We start from the raw sequence: 23,770 nt of genomic DNA, 5'->3' as shown, positions 1-23,770 counted from the left end.
TATTAATGATTTTAGGTTCACTTGTTCAGTGAATCACATCTGAATCAACTGACGACATACAGCGAGTATAATGCAGTCATAGCTCAGCGCAATGATTATCTAATACAGCAACTCTGCAAACACTGGAGATCTGGTCCACCTGCCTGTGTCAACATTAGCAATCAGACTGTGTGAACTGCAGTCTTGGCTTAACACTGCCGGTAATCATTTTTTTCTAGCAAGGAACAAATTTGTATGACGTACTTAGTCAGACTCTGCAGTCATTTTTTGATTTAACAATTGAAATAACTACTTAACTATGAAGGAGAGGCAGGGGGTTATTCGACATAATTATTATGTGTATGATTAGACATAATGCAAAGCAGACTAATAGCATACTGACATCTTCTGGAGTCAGAAAGGAGAATATGACAATGTTAACATTTTGATCCTGTGTCAGATCCTTTTAGTGTCACTGACTGATACAAAAAAGAAGAAGCATGAATTAAATGTGGAGACAGCACCCTGCCTAGTCATAAGGCTCCTTGCCAACAAATGCATCTTCAAGTGTATGGATTTTAGGTTGAGTGGCAGCATGACTTTGAGACAAGTAGCATTGGAACTGATAGGATCTCCTCTTCACTTGAAACGGAGAGCAATCCAGTCAATAGCCTGTCACTAGCCATTACACTTTGAATGTGCAACTCTGCTAAGCTGGCAAAAACTGGTTATGTTTTAGAGGACACATAATGTGTACTTTTCTCTACCATTAGAAAAAATATTTTCATTGTGTTTTTTTTTTTGTCTCATAGAGACAACAAGGCAGAGCCACTGCTGTTTGCTAACACTTCAGCTCTATAAGCAAAATTCTTGCCAAAGCAAATTACCCAATGATGACCTCAAATAAAACTGTTTTTCTTAAAAATGAACACTCAGACACCCCCCCCCCCAAAAAAAAAATTGTAGCGGTCCAATTAAACTTAAAGACTTCCTCTGATGAAAATCAAGTTTTGTTTTGTTTTTTTGTTTTTTTTTGGGGGGGGGGTTATCTCTTTTTCTCCCCAGTTGCACCTGGCCAACTACCCCCACTCTTCCGAGCCGTCCCGGTCGCTGCTCCACCCTCTCTGCCGATCGGGGGAGGGCTGCAGACTACCACATCCCTCCTCCGATACATGTGAAGTCGCCAGCCGCTTCTTTTCACCTGACAGTGAGGAGTTTCACCTGACAGTGAGGAGTTTCACCAGGGGGACGTAGCGTGTGGGAGGATCACGCTAATCGCCTCAGTTCCCCCTCCCCCCTGAACAGGCGCCCCCAACTGACCAGAGGAGGTGCTAGTGCAGCGACCAGGAAACATACCCCCATCCGGCTTCCCACCCGCAGTCTGTAGGGACGCCCGACTAAGCCGGAGGTAACACAGGGATTCGAACTGCTGAGCCCCGTGTTGGTAGGCAATGGAATAGACCACCACACCACCCGGACGCCCTGAAAATCAAGTTTTTAACCTTATTAATATGTCCATGTGGCGTTGGTGCAATGTCACAAGACATATCAGGAGCAAAATAAGCAGTCAACACCATGGCTGAGCATATCTGCTTTAAAACTGCAGTGTACCAAGGACAGTGTCCAAAAATTTGATTCAGACAAGCAGGATTTCATACGTCACAAACCTAAGGAACCAATCCCGTTAATGCACGGGGTGGTGCTTTACATATGATTATTATGGCTTGCATCACCTGCTTCCGTGATGCAAGCCAGAGGAGAAGCCAGGTGTAGCTACTTATCCATTCATTCATTCATTCATTCATTCATTCATTCATTCATTCATTCATCATCAGCTACTTCTCTGGGATCGGGTCGCAGTGGCAGCAAGCTAAGTAGGGCACTCCAGATGTCCCTCTCCCCAGCAATGCCCTCTAACTCCTCCTGGGGAATCCCAAGGCATTCCCAGGCCAGATTGGACATGCAGGCCCTCCAGTGAGTTCTGGGTCTACCCTGGGGTCTCCTCCCAGTTGGCCGTGTCTGGTAAACCTCCAAAGGAAGGCACCCAGGGGGCATCCTAATCAGATGCTCGAACCACCTCAACTGGCTCCTTTCGATGCGAAGGAGCAGCAGCTCTACTCCGAGCACCCTCCGGATGTCCGAGCTCCTCACCCTATCTCTAAGGCTGAGCCCAGACACTATGCGGAGGAAACCCATTTCAGCCGCTTGTATCCCTGATCTCACCCTTTCGGTCACCCTTTTGGTCGGCTATAACTTTCACTGCTTTCAAAACGGTGGCAGAGATCTGTCTTGCGTTCCCCTGCAAATTTACAAAAGGAGATACAGTGAGCCTTCATTTATTACCAAACGATCTGAAAACCTGAGAGAAATGGGTGCAGTTTATTTGGAAAAATTGTAATGTCCCAGCCAAACTTCCACAGAAAATACGGGTTTTCAGTAGCAATTTTTAAGAGCCTCGTTTTAAAAATTTATCACAAAAACAGATGGGTTTTGCCACAACTTATACTGAAGCCCGACATTGTGCCGTCCATTTATCCTGGAGACATAGTGTGAGTACTAGCTGACATGTTGGTCAACCAGTAAGTTTATTTTTCTTTCTCTTTCACCAGAGAATTTCTATGGTGTTCAAAGCGTTTCTTCTTAACGGCATATCTGAGTGTTTGTCTTTACAAGGGCACGATCACTTGTCAGAGCTGGTGAGCGGGACCAAGGTTTACCTTAAGGCTCATGTTATCTATTATCGTTGCGTTTCTAATGTAGAGAGAACTATATAAAATACATTACCATTCTGATACGTCCACTTGTACGTGACTGTGGCAAATCTGTTACCACGACGGAGTTTGGACAGAGGGACTGAGGCAAATATAGTCAGTCAGATATTTATTATGACACATACATACAGACACGAAGAGTAGACAGAGCTTGCCACAGATATGGCTGGCACGGATATCTTTCCCAGTCTTTCCCTTTCGTGCGCTCCTTCCTCCCTTCCCGGCTCCATTTCCTCATGGTGACAGCCAACCGGTGACTGCCCCGCCCGGCGCGGTATGCTATTCGTGGCACATGCGACATCTCCCTCGATTCTGTGCACATGGCCCAGCACTACCCGTGGCATCGGTCAACTCTGGCTCTCCCACCGTCTCTCTCTCCGTCCGTGCCAGCCTGCCATCTCTCTCATCTGTGTCGGTCGTCTGGTACATTCATCTCCGCCCAGTGTGGTGGTGATGGTGGTGAGGCTCCGCTTGCCATGCAGGCCCAAGAGAGTAAACCGGTGGCTCAGCAGGGGCGATAAGGCTCCACAATCATGACAACCTGCTTCTTCCTCCCCACTGCCGCCAACAAGCCACAGCCACCCTATCCAATTTTCTCTTCTTCTTTGGAATCGGTTTCCGTTTGGAACATGTATGGCTGAATTACTCCTATATTACAACTTGCCATTGTGTAGCGTGTAGTAGCAACCCAAACAGAAAACAAGCAGAGGTTACTGTGATTGAAGAGGAGAGTCGACGGTGAGCAAGTCTATGCACTGCAGGCGGGCAGCAGAGGGGTGGGGGAGATTTAAATTGAGGGCAGGGTTAATTTGCATATTCATAGATTCTGGATTTTTTTTAATAAGGGAAAAGAGTAGATGTGATTTTCAGGATTTTAACAAGATAATTAAACTTGTGTTGCAGCAAAATGACATCAGACAATTTACTATATCAAGCAGAGCGTTTTATGTCTTTAAAAACATCACTGGAGTGGAACTTTAAGGTAATTTCAATGTAGGATATCTGCATTACAAGGAAACACATGAATATTTTTCCAGATGGCTTGCATCAGGTATGAAAATAGTTACTCTGTGTGCCTTATTGGATTTGAGTAAGTACTGCGACGACTATATCGGTTTTTTGTTTTGATGTTTGAGCAATTGTGTCTGGGAAGACTGGGATAATCGTTTAGGCCAGATTTGGCAAAGTAAAACAAAAAACAAGTTAAAAAAATCAGTAGTACTATAATGGTGGCACAGTGGTGCAGTGATTAGCGAGGTTGCCTCACAGCAAGAAGGTTCTGGGTTTGAGCCCCAGGGTAGTCCAACCCTGGGGGTCGTCCCGGGTCGTCTTCTGTGTGGAGTCTGCATGTTCTCACCGTGTCTGCGTGGGTTTCCTCCGGGTGCTCCAGTTTCCTCACACAGTCCGAAGACATGTAGGTCAGGTGAATTGGCCGTACTAAATTGCCCCTTGGTATGAATGTGTGTGTCTATGTCGGCCCTGTGTGATGGCCTGGCGGCCTGTCCAGGGTATCTTCCTGCCTGCCGCCCAATGACTGCTGGGATAGGCTCCCCGCGATCCTGAGAGCAGGATAAGCGGTTCGGATATTGGATGGGATGGATAGTCAATCATCTCAAATAATATTAGCAAAACATAGTTTTGACTGTAAAATATATAGGTTCAGCAAACCTACTGACAACAATAAACATGTATACAACCCATGTTAATTAAATCACTGACATTTACAGACAGGTGTAGACACATAATTCAATTGCATACACCATATCATGGAGTGTCTGGAAACATTTTGTTTGCAAGTTTCAAGATTTTGGCTGGAGTGTGGCTGGAACCTTGATGTATTTCAAAGTTTTCATGATGCCGCAAGCAAAAGCATCAATAAATTTGCCAAAGATTAGACCTAACTTTTATCCAACAGATCTTTATGAGCTACCTCAATCAGTGCCAAAACCTACAAAGTTTTAAAACACTATAAAAATCTACAAAGGGAATCTAACTTTTGTTCTTATTGACAGCCGCAGTAGGATGAACCAGATGTCTACCCTCTGGTTATCTTCGAGTTCATCCATTTGTTAGACTGTATGTTATCTTGCCATAATGTCAAGGGCATGTCAACTGTTGTCCGATATAGATAATGAAAAGAAGAAAAAAAAAACCCACAATCTGTATCACACAGACACAAAATAAATGTCCATAAAGTGTTTCGTAATCACACATGGAAAAAAAACAAGCACAGAAATGAGGTTACACAGGAAAAGGGCAGCAGCAAAAAAAAAAGACAAAAGATAGGGGTGGGAAAACTACCCCTGGTTATTAAGGTAACAGAGTGTGCGTGCATACCTATACTGATGGGTGAAGGTGGGGGTGGGAAGAGGTAAGTCGCCATCCTTTAGCTCCTCATCCTTCATTCCTTCCTGCCTTTCCCTTTTTTCCTTTCCACTCTCTACCCTTTCCCTCCCACCCTTCTTTCATCCCTAAACACCTGATGTCCATGCTGTTTCCATGGAGATGGCTCAAGAAAGCAAGTTGTGTTATGGAGACACATGGGGGTTGGCATGAGAAAGATGGGGAGGGGTGTCAGAGAGAGGAGGAAAGAAAAAAGTTTGACGATTGGAAGCAAGAGAGAGAAAGAAGGAGAGACAGAAGTAGGTAGAAGAGGAGAGACAAAGGACCAACACTTGGTTAACCAAGTAACTTGGCTAAGGTAGCCTCTGGCTAAACATTGGCATGTAAATGTGTGTGTGTGTGTGTGTGGGGGGGGGGGGGTGATGATGTTTGAGTATACAAGTGTCAAACAATGTTACTGTACAGCAGCCATCTGATCTCTATCCAAACCAGACAGGTGGTTTTCAACATCAAAGCTACTGTAGCACACACACCAACACACACATCTTTTAGAAAGGGTATCTTCTCACTCTCTCATACTTATCAGCAGAAAGTGCAAGTTCTCTTCACAAAGCTGAAGGTTACCAAAGGCACTCTATATACTGCTCGCTAACACATGGCAGCCATTATGGTAACAATCAGAGCTCTCTGAAGCACGCTAAAAACAAAAAAGGTCTTGTACCTCTTTGGAAAATCAAACACCCTTATCAGCAGGAAGACAGCCATTAGTTAGATAAAAATGTGCGCATGTTTGTCTCATAAAACTTTAATTAGGCCCTTGTTAGTTAGGCTATCTTAGGGAAACAGTTTCTTAGGAAGCGGTAGCATTAGTCAGTGTTTATGCACTCTGACTGTACTGCATGAGGACGATGAAAGTGCCCAAATTATTCTGGAAATACAATATTGAAGGTGACTGAATAAGCTATTTTACCAAAGGGGCCTTGATAATATCACATAGCAGAACGCATAAGTAAAATTAATACAAAAATGGGACATGGAAAGTCTCAGCATTGTATGATTCATTAAATATCAATCTGGGTAGTTTAAAGTTTAAAACGTTTTTTTGCAAAATAAGCCTTATAAGTACTCAAAAGACTTCATTTTGGCAACAAGAACATGAAGGGCCTCTGCCAGACAACTCCACCAGCCTGGAGCTCATTGGTTCTCACAAACCATTTTTCAGACTGCTGTCCAAGAACCTGGGCTCAATGAAAAGTCTCTTAACTTTCTTGCTGTGCGGACAAACTACTGCCACTGATACAGATAATAAAGATTACAGCACGCCAGACAACAATACATTACAAGTCATCACTATCCATGGCACTCTCTGGGGCAATGAGATGAATGGGTTGTGAAACGACTGTAATACAATGCTGCTCAGGTAATGTACGTATTCAGTACGATGCGTGAAAGAGAGCGAGTAAATCATAGAAGAAGAGGTGAGAGGTGACATAATGTTCCACAGCTGGCTGAATCTGACACTACTGTGGCAAGTATCTACACTGCATGCGTGTATGTTATAGAGTTGAAACGATGAACCCCTTAACCTTCCCTCATCTCTGTCTCTGTCCTACTCTCTTTCAGTCTCTCCATTTCCCTCCTGCTCTTCTCTGCAATGTGCGTGGTGATGAATGTGTGTCTGTCACAGCTCCTATTAATAGAACAGAGCAGAGCAGGAGGCGCCATCCTCTCTTTCTCAAACAGTGTCCCTGCTCAAAACATTATCCATAGATACTAAAACTTCATCTCGATTCAAACTATGTAGTATAGACAGAGATGAGCCTTTCAGTCGACCTCCTTGGCCTTCTCTCTTACACACACACACACACACACACACATACATATGCACACACAACACACTCAAGGGTCCAGCCAGACTCAGCCTGTGAAGCCAGATGACGCAGAAATGGGAGGGCAATCTGGGGTAAGGAGAAAGCCAGTGGCAGAGCTTGAAACAGCATCCTGATGGATTTACTACCCAGAGAAAAGAGCAAACAACCAAATAGCTTTTTGAATGCAGGGGTGGGGTGAAAAGACCGAACTCACCATCACAAGGCAGTGACAGATGCACACGCGCACACACACACACACACACACACACACACACACACACACACACAATAATGTTATCCTGTGATGGAAATGATTTGGCAGTGCTGATAAGGAATGTTTGCCAGTGGTCATCACCATTCACACACACACACACACACACACACACACACACACACACACACATATCATTACCTCGTGAATTGGTCGCCAGGTCAGCCACCTTCTGAAAGGCATCTAGGAAGGCAGCCGCAGCAACCACCGTCGCCCTGGCAACGAAAATAATCCAAGCTTAAGAAAAATGTAGTGTCAATCAACGTGAAACAATACAAGGGCAAAGAAAAAAAATCAAGCAAAATTAAGATAGCGAATCAGAGCTTAAAAAAGAGCTCAAAGACACACACACACACACACACACACACACACACACACACACACACACACAGGGTCAAAATAGGGCTGTCAAGGCTGGTTAACTGCAGTAATGACATACAGGTGCTAGCTGACCAGCCAAGCCAGAGGCATAGACTAAAACAACATAAAAAACGCTTATCTGATCCTCTTTTGTTCTACAAGAGCATAGTACATAGTTTTCGTATCTGATTTTGTGTGTGTGTGTGTGTGTGTGTGTGTGTGTGTGTGTGTGTGTGTGAGTGAGTGAGTGAGTGAGTGAGTGAGTGAGTGAGTGAGTGAGTGAGTGAGTGAGTGAGTGAGAGAAAGTGTGTCTGGTGCAAATATATATATATAAAACTATCCTGCGGAAAAAGAAGTGACATATTAACCACATATTATGACTCAGTGTCTGATCAAGCCTGCACATTGGACATGTGACCGCCAGGGGATATGAAAGGCAAAAAAGAGTTTGAGTGTGTGTGTGTGTGTGTGTGTGTGTGTGTGTTAAAAGAAAGAAGAGGGATGAGAAAGATAGTGCAAACAAGTTTAGTGTGAATGAGAAAGTGGTTCAGTGCAGTCTTTACATGTTGGTGTCCTGCTACGTGTGGAATGTCTATGTGACTGCTTGGAGACCCCTGGAATCTGCCCAGCTCATCAGAGAGAGGAGTCCTTTGGCAGACACTGGAGCACCAACAGACCACCAAAATGATGACTGTGGGATCGACCGATTTCAAGTTTTTAGACACATGCCTTCTGTGGTTCCGCTGTCTGGGGCGAAAGTCATGACTTTAAGTCCATCTCGTTTCCTCTTTGCTGTCATGCAGCACTATTTGTTAGCCAATGAAAATTAGCGCAATAAATAAATGAATAAAAGTATTTACACATGTTTAACAGAAAAAGACATCACAAAACCAGAATAATTTAATACCCCAGACAGACAGATGCAAAACATCTTATTTTAATCTACACTAATGCTACCAGCCAGGGTAGAATCGGAAAAGGCTTCTGGTTTGAGGGATCTGCTTTAGTCATCATACAACCCGACTGGCAGTTTGACTTGATTGGCTGGAGACAGACCTCGCTAGCTGGATAACAGCTTGGCTGGCTGCCTGGCTAACCGACTGAATGGTCGCCTTGCTAGCTGGTTAACTTGTAGGCTGTCTGTCTGACCAGGTCTCTGGCTGGCTTCCTGACTGAATGGCTATCTTATTATGTGGCTTACAAATTGCCAGGCTAGCTGATTCACTACAACTAGCTTGCTGGTCAACCAATCAAACAACATATGTGATTAAGGTCAGAGGTGTGGAGATGAAAGTCTGTCTCTGTGTATGTGTGTGAGTGTCTGCGTGTGATATCGGATCCAGCATGTTTGAACCAGACTACAGATAAGTGGCCATTCAACTAAGCACAATGGGCCTCATGCGTCAATTGTTTGTATGGAATAATTTGTTCTTACACACCCATGGAATTTTTTTAGCCCTGAAGTTTGTCTCAGAGACAAGTGTAGAACCTGGGTAACCCCTGAATTTAGACACCAATTGGCTAACAAGCAAGAGGTAGACAATAGATGTTAAGGGGAAGGACTTACAAATAATCATCAGGCTTTGTTTGTGACTGTCAGACCATCTTGAGAGCTAAAAAAATTCCATGTGTGAGTAAGAACAAATTTGTACGTACCAACAATTGATGAATGAGGCCCATTGTCCAGAAAGTTTCCGTCACAAATGTATACGTCCCAACCTTGTTTGGTTTAAAAGAGGAACGCTTGTGGTCTTCCATGGACCAATAGAGTTTTCTTCTACCAAACTTGTGACTTTCCATAGACACTTCAAAAAGATAACTTCCGCAACTGGGCAGACAATAGCTAAACATGGGACACCGGCTAGTTCTACTGGTTGAGGTACATACCATGTATAAAAAATGTTGTGGGTTCAAGTCTGACTCACACTCATACTAGAGTGTGGTGTGCCCCAAGGAAGTGTCCTTTGGCCTCTTATTTTTCCTGTTGTATATTTTAATGATTTAAAATCGGCATGTTCATGTGATCCCTTTCTTTATGCAGATGATTCTGCCTTGTTTATGTCGCACAAAGATAAAAGTGTGATTGAAAAAACCTTAAGCTCGGATCTTAAATTAGTTGGTAGATGGCTAAGTGAAAATAAGCTATCCCTCCATCTTGGCAAAACCAAGTCTATTTTATTTGGTTCTAGACGGAGATACAGCGATTGATCGGCCGGTGACTGGAATCGGAAAATTTTCAGCTTTATTGGCCATGACAGGTGACTGACCAGCTGGTCAGTCTCAGATATATCCTATTCTGTGCTGGTCAAATTTACACGCATGTGCTACACGATGGTTCACGTTGTGCACACAGTGGCACAGACAGTAACGTCACAGCCACACACACACACACACACACGCCAAAACATGTCGCTGAAAACTGCCATTTACTTTGGGAAAGTAAAACATGTTAGATAAAGTGAGATATACTTCAATTCATTTTCAGTTGGATTTTATTATAAAAAAAAACTCTTTCCAATACCTGAAGCACTTTTTTTTCTTTTAAGATTTGTTTGAGTTAGTGAGAGAAGGTCCTGTAACCTGGTGCCGTTTTGGAGAAAATGTTAAGTTATTTAATAGTCAATGTTTCATGAACATACAATTGAAATTTCCATTAAAGAAAAGTTACAGAAATGTTTGTGTATGCTGTCAATTATAGTTCTTAGGGGGAAAAAAATTTGGAATCAGCAGGTCAGACTACTAAGAAATCAGAATCGGCCAAGAACATTGCAATCGGTTCATCTATAGTTCTAGACATAATTTGAGGAACCCTGATGGCTTTAAAATCAAGGTTGATGATGCCACGATAGTAGAGCAATCTGTAGTTAATTACCTCGGATGTATATTGGATAATCATTTATCTGGATATGAAATGGCTTTGAAGGTACTTACAAAGGTTAATGGTTAATCATAGGATACGTTTTTTTGGCTAGGATCTCAACATTTTTGGACTTTGGGGGTTTGAAAATACTTACTGGTGGTCTAATTCAGTGTCAGCTTGACTACACCTGTTATGCTTGGTATGACGGTATTCCAAAGGCATTCAAAGATAAATTTCAGGCGTCACAGAACAAGCTTGTCAGAATTGTTGAGGCTACCAGTGGACACTCACTTGGTTTCCTCTCATTTTGAGAGTAAATTGGCTTAGGGTACAGGATAGGGTGGACCAGATTAAATGGTGTACGGTACTGAGGATTGTTGGGGGAGATGTGCCCAAATATTTCATTAACTATTTTTGCCAGGTTAGGGACATACCCCTAGTTATGTCACTACGGGGAGCGCGACTGACCTTGTACCCAAAGGTTTTTAAAACGTTTGCTGACAAGGCAACCTTTTTATACTCAGTAGCTGTACTATGGAATAAGCTACCCAAAGTCATGAATGAAACTGACGGAGTGGGCAGGTTCAAAACCACTGTAAAAATGTGGTGTAGGAATCGGTTAGTTTAAATCATTATCTCATATACTGTTAAGATGTGCGTGACAGGAACCACCCGTTTCGAGTTTTTATTGCCTAATTTGATTTTTCCCTTGTGTTGTATATAGTGTCTCTGTTGTATAGCATAGTGTTTTTTGACTGTATGAGCTGCCAAGTTTGTCATTTGCTGAGAACTTTCCTTGTATCCCCTTCCATCAAGGACCACAATCGAAATAAGCATCCTAGCTTTCTTGTGTTATCCCCGACAATCTCAGAAATTTTACGTGGAACTCTTATTAACTAATTACAAAGGGAAAAAATAACACACAGCATACACCAGCCAACAACACTGCTAATCTAGTGGTGGAACTAAACTTCTTTGCTTGGTTTGACAAAGACAATAACCAACCTCTAGTCAGTTCAAACTGTTGGGAGACCCACAGACCCTTATCCTACATACTAAGTGCGGCAGACCCTCCACAGCATCAACACATGGAAAGCAGCTAGGCCTGGTGGTGTACAAGGGTGTGTACTCCAGGCCTGTGCTGACCAGCTAGCAGAGGTATTCACACACATTTTCAACCTCTCTCTATCCTTATGCAGTCCCCTAATGCCTCAAATCCACCACTATCATACCAGTTCATAAAAAACCTATGGATCCAAAGGTTCCGCCAGTCACTCTCAACTGTCATTTTAAAATGTTTTAAACGACTGGTACTCAACATCAAAGACACTGCACCAGCTGATCTAGGCCAACACCTGTTTGACTGAGGATTCCATATGTGTGGCTCTCAATACAGCCCTCTCTCACCTGAAAAGACCCAACACCTGTCAGGATGCTCTTTGATGATTACATCTCAGCGTTTAACACCATCAGTCAGATTAAACAAGCTGGTCGACAAACTCCATGCAATAGGACTAACTCTCTCAACATGTAGTAGGATACTGGACTTCCCCATCAACTGCCCCCAGACTGTCTAACTGGGCAAGCACACATCCTCCACCCTCACCCTGAGCAACGGCATCCCCCAGGGCTGAGTGCTGAGCCCCCTCCTTTATGCAGGCTTCATTCAGGACTGCCAAGCCATCCACAACTCAAACACTATTGTTAAGTTTGCGGATGATCATATCGGAAAACGACGAAGCCACATAAAGGGAGGATGTTAAGAATCTGACTACGTGGTGTGCTAACAACTTGGTCTTAAACACCAAAAAAACAAGGGGGTTATCATGGATTTTAGGACCTCCAAGAAGAAAGAAGATCACACAAAGTTCTGCCCATATCAACACAAAGGCTGTGGAGAGAGTCTCCAGCTTCAGGTGTTAAAAAGTGCTATGTTCCATGAAAAATTTTAGTGGTTTATTCATTCAATTTCTAGGCGATGTTTTCACTCAAAATGATTAAGTGTCTGACCAGCTTATAAATGAAAACCATGTCAATTATTTCCAACATCTGAGCACTATGTGAATCTCAACTGTAGTTACTAAGCAAAATGTCCCTCATGTTGGAACGTTTTCCATTATTTCACACCTTCACAAGGTATATCTTCTATAAAGTCACTTTTAAAACTCACCTGGTTTGTACAACTGCTTTTATCCAGTTTTAGGTCTTCTATTTTCATTACATTTTATTCTATATTGCTCCCCTTCCACATTGCTTTTTTTCCCTACTTTTACATGTAAACCTGCTGCTGTTATTTTTGTTGTTTTCTACTCTAGAATAATGCAATACAAGTTAAGTTCATTGATGTAGTTCGAAAAATAAACATTGTCACTCCCTGATATCCAGAACATAAACAGCTGACAAAGCCAATTTACAATGCTGAAGGCAGCCTGAAATTTTCCACAACCACCCCTGTTACACCAAGTGGGATGCTCACACCATCACAGAATGCCGAGTACTGGAAATGGGATATAACCTCATGGATAGTGATCAAACAGAGCAGTCATTGTTCGGGAATGGTTTGAGGAACATGACAAATAGTTCAAGGTGTTGCCTTGGCTTCCACCTCACAACTCACAAGACTTAAAGGATCTGCTCTGATCTGGGTCAGAGCTGTTTTGATGGCACGAGGGGGACCTACACCATATTAGGCAGGTGGTTTTAATGTTTTTGCTGATCAGTGCAGTGTACGCTGGCAAGTGCTGGGCTGGGAGGATTGCAGTGACTTGTACATCGAGGACACCAAATAAACTTCGGCAAAGCTGATGGCACAACACAGAAGAGCTACCCCATCAGGCCAGAACTCTGCTGTCTACACCCACCTACAGGCCAGTGGCCACTCTTTCAAGGATGAATAGGCGGAACACTGGTTTAAACAGGGAGTCAAAGAGGCTATCTATGTGAGGAGGCTACGACCATCCCTGAACCAAGGAGGGGGTCTAAGAGTACATTTGTTACCATCTTACAATGCTATGATTGCAGCTATTCCCCCAACCCTCTGTGAATAGTACACAAGGCCATTATAACTCTAATTAATGGTCACTGCAATTTGCATATGAAATCGCCATTAGATCACCAGTCTCGGTCATTACGCAACTGTGGTGTTTATAAGGTTGGGGATACCTGCAGTCAGCTGAGACAGATTAAGTCACTTATTTTCCCACCTAACCTTGCATCCAGATGAATTGATTCAACTTTTCTGGGATGCGTTTGTAACAACTACAGTGTTCGAAATAGTTTCCTAAGGGGCTTATGTGGAAATTTTGGGATTTTGCACAAGAATTGATACATGAAGGCTCTTTAGGAGCATAATGCAACATTTGGGAAATAATATGAGGATACTGGCCCTGTGCAAAAATGACTGCGAAGAAAGATTTTATGCACAAATCACAAAATGTAGTTAATGTGAATACCATTGGGTATCCTCCCCAATGCTGGGTTTCAATTTATTAGGGAAATGTATTGTCTCATTTATCACAAGATATAAAAAAAACTCAGTTTTATCAATTTCCTAACAATCTTGACAGAAAAGATTCAATAGGTGACACTATAAGGTGACAGAAAAAGAAACACACACACACACATTTCTATTTCAGGTCCAGTGTGGGTACCAAGGGAATCCTTAGTTAAAATGTCCTTCATCAATTTCTATTATAACTGGGACTGTTCATAGTTTGTTCTATGACTGGTTGTTCATAGACTGTTCTAAAGATCATGTCTTAAACAGATAAAGTCTAGTTGAGTCAAGTTTATTCACCTAAAACAGGTTTGTGTGGTAAGTGGTTGACAGTGGTTAGAAGCAGAAGTGGCGCAACAACGGAGCCAATTAGCATAATTGAACAGATACTGGTTTTATGAACAAGTCAGACCTGTCATCTTTACAAGGATTGTTAATTTCACAAGTCTACATCATGTGTACATGCAACTATATCGCATGCATAGAAAGGTAACCAATGTCCCTAGCTATCCGCTATCATAAATGTCAACCACTGTCCAAAACAACAAAAAGCCTCAAATCTCTTTGTGCACTTCAGAACTTTGAAAAGGTTGTTGCTATCAGCACTCACATCTTTGAACTATAATCAAATTGCTGCCAGTGGCCTTAACATGTACCTCTCTGCCACAGAGTTGACACAAACGACTAACAAATCTCTTCTAACGCACAAGGCCTTAGCCAAGCCAATCTGAACTCCCCGTAGACACCAGTGTGGTACTGCAGAGTGCTCTACCTGACAATGATGCATTCAGCCTAGCTATCCCCTTCTATATTTAGTTCAACAGCAACTGGAATGTTGCTGTTGTATTTCAGCTTGGTAGAAAGAGCTTCTGGGTCTGGCTATGTTTCCGTCATAGAGAAAAGACCAAAGGTAAAAATAAAATAAAAAGTGAGGAATTTAAACTGAATTTATTGATGGTACGTATATATGTTTACATGTACATACGTATAGAATGCATTTTGGGTATGCATAATATATATCTATATACGTCTTTTCATTTGAGGTTTGATCTGATCGGTTTTGAAGTGGCCAATTCCCTTTGAAATTAAACTTCAAAACATATGAGAGGGAAGTCTATTTGTAAGCCTGGCTCTGACACAGCTGCATTGACCATGGCCCACCAGACAGACCAAAGACTGACAAGTTAAAAGGAGATTGTGATTAGAAATCAGCGAGACTGTTTTCTACCCTGCCCTCTTACCTCAAAGCTCTATTTTCTGTGTGAGTGTGTGTAGGCCTGTGTGAGCTGGTTTGCTTAAAAAAAAAAAGTATGGGCAGCAGAAACAGACCATATTTGGACCCCCAAAATGACAGAATGGCCTGAAGACTGTAATTGGTTGACTTCCTCGCTGCTTTGGAAGAAGGGAGCAGAGGGGCTAAATTACAGGGTAGTCTGTTTTAGGACGTCATTACATACACAGACATATGCTGCTACCACTGCTAGCTGGCCTACTATGGAGGCCAGCGAGGGGGGTGGGTGAATTGTTTTGTTTGTGTGTGTGTGTGTGTGTGTGTGTGTGTGTGTGTGTGTGTGTGTGTGTGTGTGTGTGTGTATAGCCTTACTATAGTTATTTCAAAAACAGATAACAGATAACTTGGGAGACAGGGGAGGGGTCCCGCTAGAACTGAAAAGGCTATCTTGTCTGGAGATGGACGTTAAAAGTGAACAGAAGAACCTTTTTTTGTAGGTCACCACCATTGGTAGGCCTAGAAAAGATAGTATTAGCACTACAGCAGTACGGGCATCATTACAGGCCACCATATGCTGCAAGCACTACTGTCTAGCAGAGTTGAGAAAATCTGTGTGCGGTGGTATTCCTGCATCCACCTTCCTTTTAAGAGTTTTCTGTTATCACTAAGTGGAATCAGAGTAAGTACTTTCCATTAAATGTTTTATTCCCAAATCTGTTACAGCCTTTACCTCATCCACTAGACAGCTATAGTATGCATATTGCCCTGGAAGAGGGATCCCTTCTTTTAATACGTTTCCTAAGGTTTTTCCCATTCTTCTTCTTTTTTTTTCTTTTTTTACCTGAAAAGGTTTTTCCGTTTTCCCCTCATCTGAATCGAGGGGCAAAGGATGGGGGGCTGGGGGGGGGGGGCTCATTTACATTGTCCACTGTATCTACCAAATTCTCACTAAGGGAATGTGAAGCAATCAGAGACTGTCAATGTGACTGAGGGCTTTATAAATGAATTTGACTTGGGAAATTTATTTTCACAAACTATTAAAATACTTTAATAGTTCAACTGCCTAGTCGTCTAGCTAGCATGCAAATTAGGTCACTGAAGGAGAAATTTGTCTTTTTGATTCCTGCCACTGAAGTTTAAGGAGAGAAGTCATCTTGAGAACAGTGTCCTTGGTGCTGGCAGGTTTTTAGGTCTTAAGAAAACTTTAGCAAGAAGACACTGTTGCAGGGCCTTCGAACCTGGATCCTCTATCCGTCCTGCACAGTACCCACTGCATTACCTGCTGCCTGTTGGCCACACCATTAGAATTGCGAGTCAAGCCAACCATCAGAATGGTTCCTTTTCTAATTCATATTTTTATATGGTAAAAATAAAGGAATACCTATATTGTACACGTCATACTAATTTTCCCACTATTTTTTTGCTAGCACTTTGAGCCATAACTGATGGCTCTGCTGACTTACTCACTGTTGCGGCATACTCGCTGGCCAAACGGTACTTCCTCCTGAAACAAATACTCATGCCCTCATATCAGCAACACTCATCAATGCATATGCATTTGCAGAACAACACACCTTTTTATCAGGAAAATACGTTAACAATGCTTTACTGTATTATTTTTTTTTAGCTAATCAATTCCAGATCACAGAGGGACTCCAGAGACAGTCAGACATATTGTACATTTACTATATTGTAAAATTATTACTGTACCATTGGTCAGACAATCGGACAACCTATTGCCACATAGCCAGTCATTAGCAACATGGGCACTAGTACCCTGGTGAGTTTTAGCACCGCTGGGTCACATATTTAACCCCTGTAGGACAGAAAAACTTGAATAACATATCACCATTAATCAGTACTAACACAGAGTGAACAGGAGAATGGGACACTGAAAGGCCTCTCAGTAGTACTGTTAGACACTAGGCTTTTATATGGCTGTCAATTTTAGTCTGTCCGTAGACACGTGGACACTTAAAGAGAACTAGAAAATTTGTGCATTGTTAACCAGTTAATACTTTTGACAGCAGACATGCACATGTAGAGAATTTGCAAGACAATGTGCTTTTATATGGTTGTCATTGGTAGTTTGCCTACAGACACGTGGCCAATTAAAGCCATCTGGGAAAGGTGGCTTTGACATCTATTGTTGGCAGAAGAGATGGAACAATTTAGGGAGGAGGTGTGTAAATTTACGGCATTGGAAAGATAAACCCCCTCTATGATGGATGAAATTAAATCAGCCTTAACGAAGACTAAATAAATGAAAAGGACACTGTATGACCTCTGGACAGTATTGTGAAGACATTAGGCCTTTATGTAAACTGTCAGTGCCAGTTTGCCAATGAACACATGGTATCTTAAAATTACTTTGAAAGGCAATTGACATTGACATCCATTGTACCGGCCCAGTAAGAGTAAATGGAGTGCAGACCAACTACAGGTTCTGAGTATAGTGGGACATAATGGGGGATGTCAATGATGTTATGTAACATGCATGTGGGCAACTCAAGAGCATGGACAAGTCCTACATGTACAGTACACATGACATGTTTGTGTGGTACTAACTGGGATCATGGGACTGGGAATGCACTATATTAGTTAGTGGAAGCAGCCTTGAATGACATGAGTTAAGAAATTGATACTTCTTTAACTATTGTTTGACTATAGCTGTATTTCATTTAAACTGGCAATCATATTGTGAGCAAAAATAGGGAGATGCTACAAAAAAATCCAATGCAAATTTGTTGCACTTTCAATGGCTGGGTTGAAGTGATTAAATGGTTTTCCTGAACTTAGAGCTACATTAGCACTCAAGTTATTAGTGTTGATGATATGTCATACTACTGGAAGGTCAAAAACAAAGGAACTAAGTAATGTTGTAATGCGAACACTGATGGCCATAATACCGTAATGAGTTCCTAGAATTACTGGGAGACATCAGGGAAACCCTGCTTATATTAAATTCCACTTCTTTTTCAGACAGAGAGAGGATATGAAGAAATATAGTCTCCCATTGCACTGCATGCAGGTGAGCACACGCACACATGCGCACACACACACACACACACACACACACACATAAACTCACCTAAGCTGTGACTGTAGCTTTCCAGCCTTGGTGATAAAGTCTTCCCAAATAGGGTAGCTGCTCTGTGGGAACGAACACACGAACGCGCACACGCACACACACACACACACACACACACACACACACACACACACACACACACACACACACACAGGTGAGTCATCACTGTCATCAGAACATATCACTATACCCAGAGTTACATAACAGTTCTGCAAAATTATCAAAAATAAGGGCCATGTTGACCTCTACATCAGAGTCATACTAAATGCTGAGGCCTGGAATACTTAAAATCTGTCAATTCCTTTTCTCCAAAAGCTTTTTGTAACCAATTGCCCGAAGGAACTTGCGGATGAATAATATCTAGCTATAGGCAAAGTGCAACTAAATTAATGTGAGCTTTAATATCAAAGGTCAGGCACTACATTTCTTTCAGGTGCTCCTAATCATTTTCAGTTTATAGATTATGTAGCCTACATTGTTAGAGAATGTCATTGTAGATCCCTGAATGGGCTAGGCCTCAAAACGGGTCATGGGCCTCTTTAAGAAAGAACCCTACCCTATAAAGCATCGTAATGATTTAATGGGCCTCAGGGGATACTAAATTTATTTAATTTGGGTCCTGTGCTAAAGATAGTCGTTTATCATTTAAAAGCATCAGAGAGAACTTGGAGACAATGCGAATAGCAAAGCACCAACAGGACACTGAAGCTAAATGATGAATTTACTACTGGGAATGTTTGTCACAGATGTGCAACTAATGTCAGTAGCCTAAGGAATGTCATCTCATTCTGTGGAACATAACACCCTACCACAAGCTCTCTCTCTCTCTCTCTCTCTCTCTCTCTCTCTCTAAGTCATGCCTTTCCTCCTCTGCATCTCTCTTGCTTCACCCCCATATTTTGAGGAGGCTACAATCTACTCTGACCCAGCTTCAGCAGGATTCAGTGATATGAAACACTGAAACAATGCTTTGCATTCAATCCATCATCTGCTATGGTTGTTGGCATACACTAGAGGCTAAAAGGCGTATCCTCAGGTGACTTAGAAGCTATCACATGTCTCCAGTGTCATTTTAGTTTTGTTGTCAGCGTATATGAGCTCAAAAAAGCATTACTGCTCTGAGTTGCTTAACAAACTAGTGCAAGACAGGCTCTTGTGGTAATATCAGCTGTTGGATTTTGCAAGTTTATCAGTTTATCCAGGGACTGGATGAGCACACCTCATTTGATTAACAACTAGCGTAGGCTGAGAGAGCCAGCTCAGAGGCACTGTCTTGTGTCATGGAAAAGTTGCAAAACACATTCTGTATTTTCATTTTGGGTGGAAGGACATTTATTCAATGGGGGAGACCCTGACACTACCTGGAAAAGTGAGAGAGGTAGCAAGAAGTAAGCAGAGAATATATTTGAACAGCTTTCATAATGGATTGGTAGATCTGATGGCTGAGTAGTTTACCTACACATGTCAAACCCTTCAGATCCTGGGGGTCATTTTCTGGCCTGCTGGCTACATTCTCAGCATTCCTTCAGGTGGGCAACAGCTGAGAAATCAGCTAATATTCTCATCAGCAAAGCATTGTCAAAAAACAAAAACGTGAAAATGAAGAGTCCCATTAAACCTCTCGTTATGCCCCCCACCCCACCCCCAAATGGAATACAAGCTCAAAATGGGCATATCGGTTCGATAGAAAAGAGTAGACCATAATAACTGTTTTGGCAGCAGTGCGGGGATAAACTGGTAGAAATTACTGGTATTTAACAAATGTATTACATTCTATTGGCTTATTTTAGCTCCGAATGCCCACCCAAACAATATACACAGAGTAGCTCACTTGTCTGCTAGCTAACATTAAGTCATTGGCTTCAGCCAGTGAAATAAACTTTACTGCCGTTCACTTGGGAGAGGAAACGTAAACCGCTAATTTGACTCGAGTCCGTTTAATTTCAGGTTAACTGCCCCCGGCTCAGAAGGTGTTATGTTGTGTGGTAAAGCTCAAGTTAAAAAACAACAACAAACAACAACAACTTACTTTCATGTCTCCGATAACAGTCTGGAAGAGTCCCCCGAGAGCGCCGCACTCCCTCTCGATAACAGCCTCCATTTTCCGGAGCGACTCCAACGCGAACGGTCAGTCCGACAATCAAAACACCATCAACTCGCCAGTTCCGCTTTCCAAGAAACACGCGCAAGAAAAAATTAACTAACAAACCATAAAAATATGCCTCGCTGACGGGATGAGGATCTCTCGCATAAGGCGGGTAACACAAACTTGTGTCTCAGTCAAACGAGCCTTTAATTAAAAAATATATTTAATAATAATAATAAAATCAATAGCGTTTCAAGTCCGCCGTTCGCCTCAAGTCTGGGCAGCCGTTTCGGACGAAGCGGTGTTGGGAGCAGACGCTTACATCGCGCTCTCTTCTCCACGCCGCTCCGCTCCTCCTGCTCGCGTTTCGGCACCGGACAACATGATCTCTTTTATTTGATTGGTGGCTGGTCGACCGAAGAGTGGGAGATATCCACTACGTTTGCCTTGTCCCGAAAGGTAAATTCCGATATAGACGTGATCTGCTTCACTGCCTTCTCGCCGCCGAGTGAGTGTGAGTGTGTGAGTGTGTGTGTCTGTGTATGTGTGAGTGAGCGAGCTACAGAGAGAGAGAGAGAGAGAGAGAGAGAGAGAGAGAGAGAGAGAGAGAGAGAGAGAGAGAGAGAGAGAGAGAGAGAGAGAGAGAGAGAGAGAGAGAGTTCACCCCCCCCCCCGAATGTGCACGTACAACGCACGGCGAAACGTGGATTTGTGTACTCTCAGGATCGTGCAAATATTGGTCTTGTGGGTGAAAAAACCCGGGTGCAAGGCGCATTATTTATATTTATGTGCATGGTGCAAGCGTAGAGAGATGTGCGCAGGGTAACAATATCCCAATGAGGGAAACGTAGTTGAAAATAACAGGGAAGAATTCATCTCCCAGCTGTGATCCTATTCATTTGGCGCGCGCATGTGTGTGTTTGTGTGTAGGGGAGTATCGATGAACAATAGTTGTATTAAAACTTTGTTTTTCTTTATTCCAAGTACTCTTTTACCCCGACGTTCGGCTATTTTTAGACTCGTTCACTCTTTCTGCAAAACCGCGTCCACGTTGTACAGCGTTTATGGGTAACTGGGGGCATCTGGTGGCTAAAAGGAAAAACTACAACTGCAGAGAATTGGGCTGTGGCTGTACTTGGCTATTTTAACGGAGAAACTTTATATTCACTAATGAAGATTTAAGAAGAAGTAGAGTAATTTTCATGCTTTGACTTTGAATTGGACTCTTTTTTTTAGATTTATTAAAATTTCACTTTAGAAAAAAAATCAGTACGGTAAAATGTTCAACATGCCAGGATCTTTTCTTATATCGGTCCATTGTCTTTGGAGTGCGGGAGGAAACCGGAGCACACCCACCCAGACACGGGGAGAACATGCAAACTCCACGCAGAGAATGACCCTAGACGACCCCTAAGGGTCATCTACCCCGGGGCTCGAACCTAGGACCTTCTTGCTGTGAGACGACCGCGCTAACCACTGCGCCACCGTGCCGCATTCTTATGTTACATGTTATTTTTGTTTGTTTGTTTTTGTTGTTTGTTTTTTTTGACGTTCATTTCAATGGCATATCCACATTTTAATATTTGATTGTTTTGTCGTTGTGTTCCATGACACCAATGTATTTTTTTCAAGTAAATTGTTAAATAAAAGGAATAATATACACTCACTGGCCACTTTATTAGGTACACCTTGCTAGTACCGGGTTGGACCCCCTTTTGCCTTCAGAACTGCCTTAATCCTTCGTGGCATAGATTCAACAAGGTACTGGAAACATTCCTCAGAGAGTTTGGTCCATATTGACATGATAGCATCACGCAGTTGCTGCAGATTTGTCGGCTGCACATCCATGATGCGAATCTGCCGGTCCACCACATCCCAAAGGTGCTCTATTGGATTGAGATCTGGTGACTGTGGAGGCCATTTGAGTACAATGAACTCATTGTCATGTTCAAGAAACCAGTCTGAAATGATTCGAGCTTTATGACATGGTGCGTTATCCTGTTGGAAGTAGCCATCAGAAGATGGGAACACTGTGGTCATAAAGGGATGGACATGGTCAGCAACAATACTCAGGTAGGCTGTGGCGTTGACACAATGCTCAATTGGTTCTAAGGGGCCCAAAGTGTGCCACGAAAATATCCCCCACACCATTACACCACCACCACCACCCTGAACCGTTGATACAAGGCAGGATGGATCCATGCTTTCATGTTGTTGACACCAAATTCTGACCCTACCATCCGAATGTCGCAGCAGAAATCGAGACTCATCAGACCAGGCAACGTTTTTCCAATCTTCTATTGTCCAATTTTGGCGAGCCTGCGCGAATTGTAGCCTCAGTTTCCTGTTCTTAGCTGACAGGAGTGGCACCCGGTGTGGTCTTCTGCTGCTGTAGCCCATCTGCCTCAAGGGTCGACGTGTTGTGCGTTCAGAGATGCTCTTCTGCATACCCCGGTTGTAATGAGTGGTTATTTGAGTTACTGTTGCCTTTCTATCAGCTCGAACCAGTCTGGCCATTCTCCTCTGACCTCTGGCATCAACAAGGCATTTTCGCCCACAGAACTGCCGCTCACTGGATATTTTCTCTTTTTCGGACCATTCTCTGTAAACCCTAGAGATGGTTGTGCGTGAAAATCCCAGTAGATCAGCAGTTTCTGAAATACTCAGACCAGCCCGTCTGGCACCAACAACCATGCCACGTTCAAAGCCACTTAAATCACCTTTCTTCCCCATTCTGATGCTCGGTTTGAACTGCAGCAGATCGTCTTGACCATGTCTACATGCCTAAATGCATTGAGTTGCTGCCATGTGATTGGCTGATTAGAAATTTGCGTTAACGAGCAGTTGGACAGGTGTGCCTAATAAAGTGGCCGGTGAGTGTATGTATACATATACATATATACATACATACATACATACATACACACACACACACACACACACATATATATATATATATATATATATATATATATATATATATATATATATATATATATATATATATATATTGCTCTGCTTGATATGCAAGCGCATGTCAGAAGGGAAAATAACGTTTAAAAAAATCGCTGACAGGAAACGACGTCGAGTTCCGGTCCGATAGATGTATTCTTCCCGTCTCTTCTCTAAATAAATATAATTGCTTGATAGGATTTACGAAAACTTTGAGGAATGTTTCTTTCTTTCTTTTTTTCTTTCTTTACTTGATTTTTAGAAAATTATAGAAAATGCAGATTAGTTTGAACACAAACAACAAATTAGGCATCTGTCGACTGGCCTTTATCAGCGCCATCATGACAGTAAAACAAGTACATTTATTTTCCTCAAAATCTTTATTCTCTCATTTCCAGAATGCATTAAAAAATATCAGCAAGAGCGGGTACCACAAATTATTCAGAAGTTGCTCCACAA

General features: G+C 42.5%; 1 protein-coding gene across 1 annotated transcript in view; it reads right to left on the bottom strand.

Moving 5' to 3' along the window:
* The window catches only part of LOC130117535 (protein MTSS 1-like), a 98,997-nt gene extending 78,158 nt beyond the window's left edge, over positions 1-20,839 (bottom strand). The window contains exons 1-3 of the mRNA XM_056285637.1: positions 20,303-20,839; positions 18,274-18,335; positions 7,377-7,450 (exon numbers count right to left, since the gene is read on the bottom strand). Coding sequence (XP_056141612.1) covers positions 7,377-7,450; positions 18,274-18,335; positions 20,303-20,374 — 208 coding nt within the window. The 5' untranslated portion in view covers positions 20,375-20,839. The remainder of the gene's footprint in view (positions 1-7,376; positions 7,451-18,273; positions 18,336-20,302) is intronic.
* Positions 20,840-23,770: the final 2,931 nt, after the last annotated feature.

Source organism: Lampris incognitus, chromosome 9 (genome assembly GCF_029633865.1).
Source record: "Lampris incognitus isolate fLamInc1 chromosome 9, fLamInc1.hap2, whole genome shotgun sequence".
Lineage (NCBI taxonomy): Eukaryota > Metazoa > Chordata > Actinopteri > Lampriformes > Lampridae > Lampris > Lampris incognitus.
Note: the sequence above shows the minus strand (reverse complement) of the source record. Positions and strands in the feature narration are given on the sequence as shown.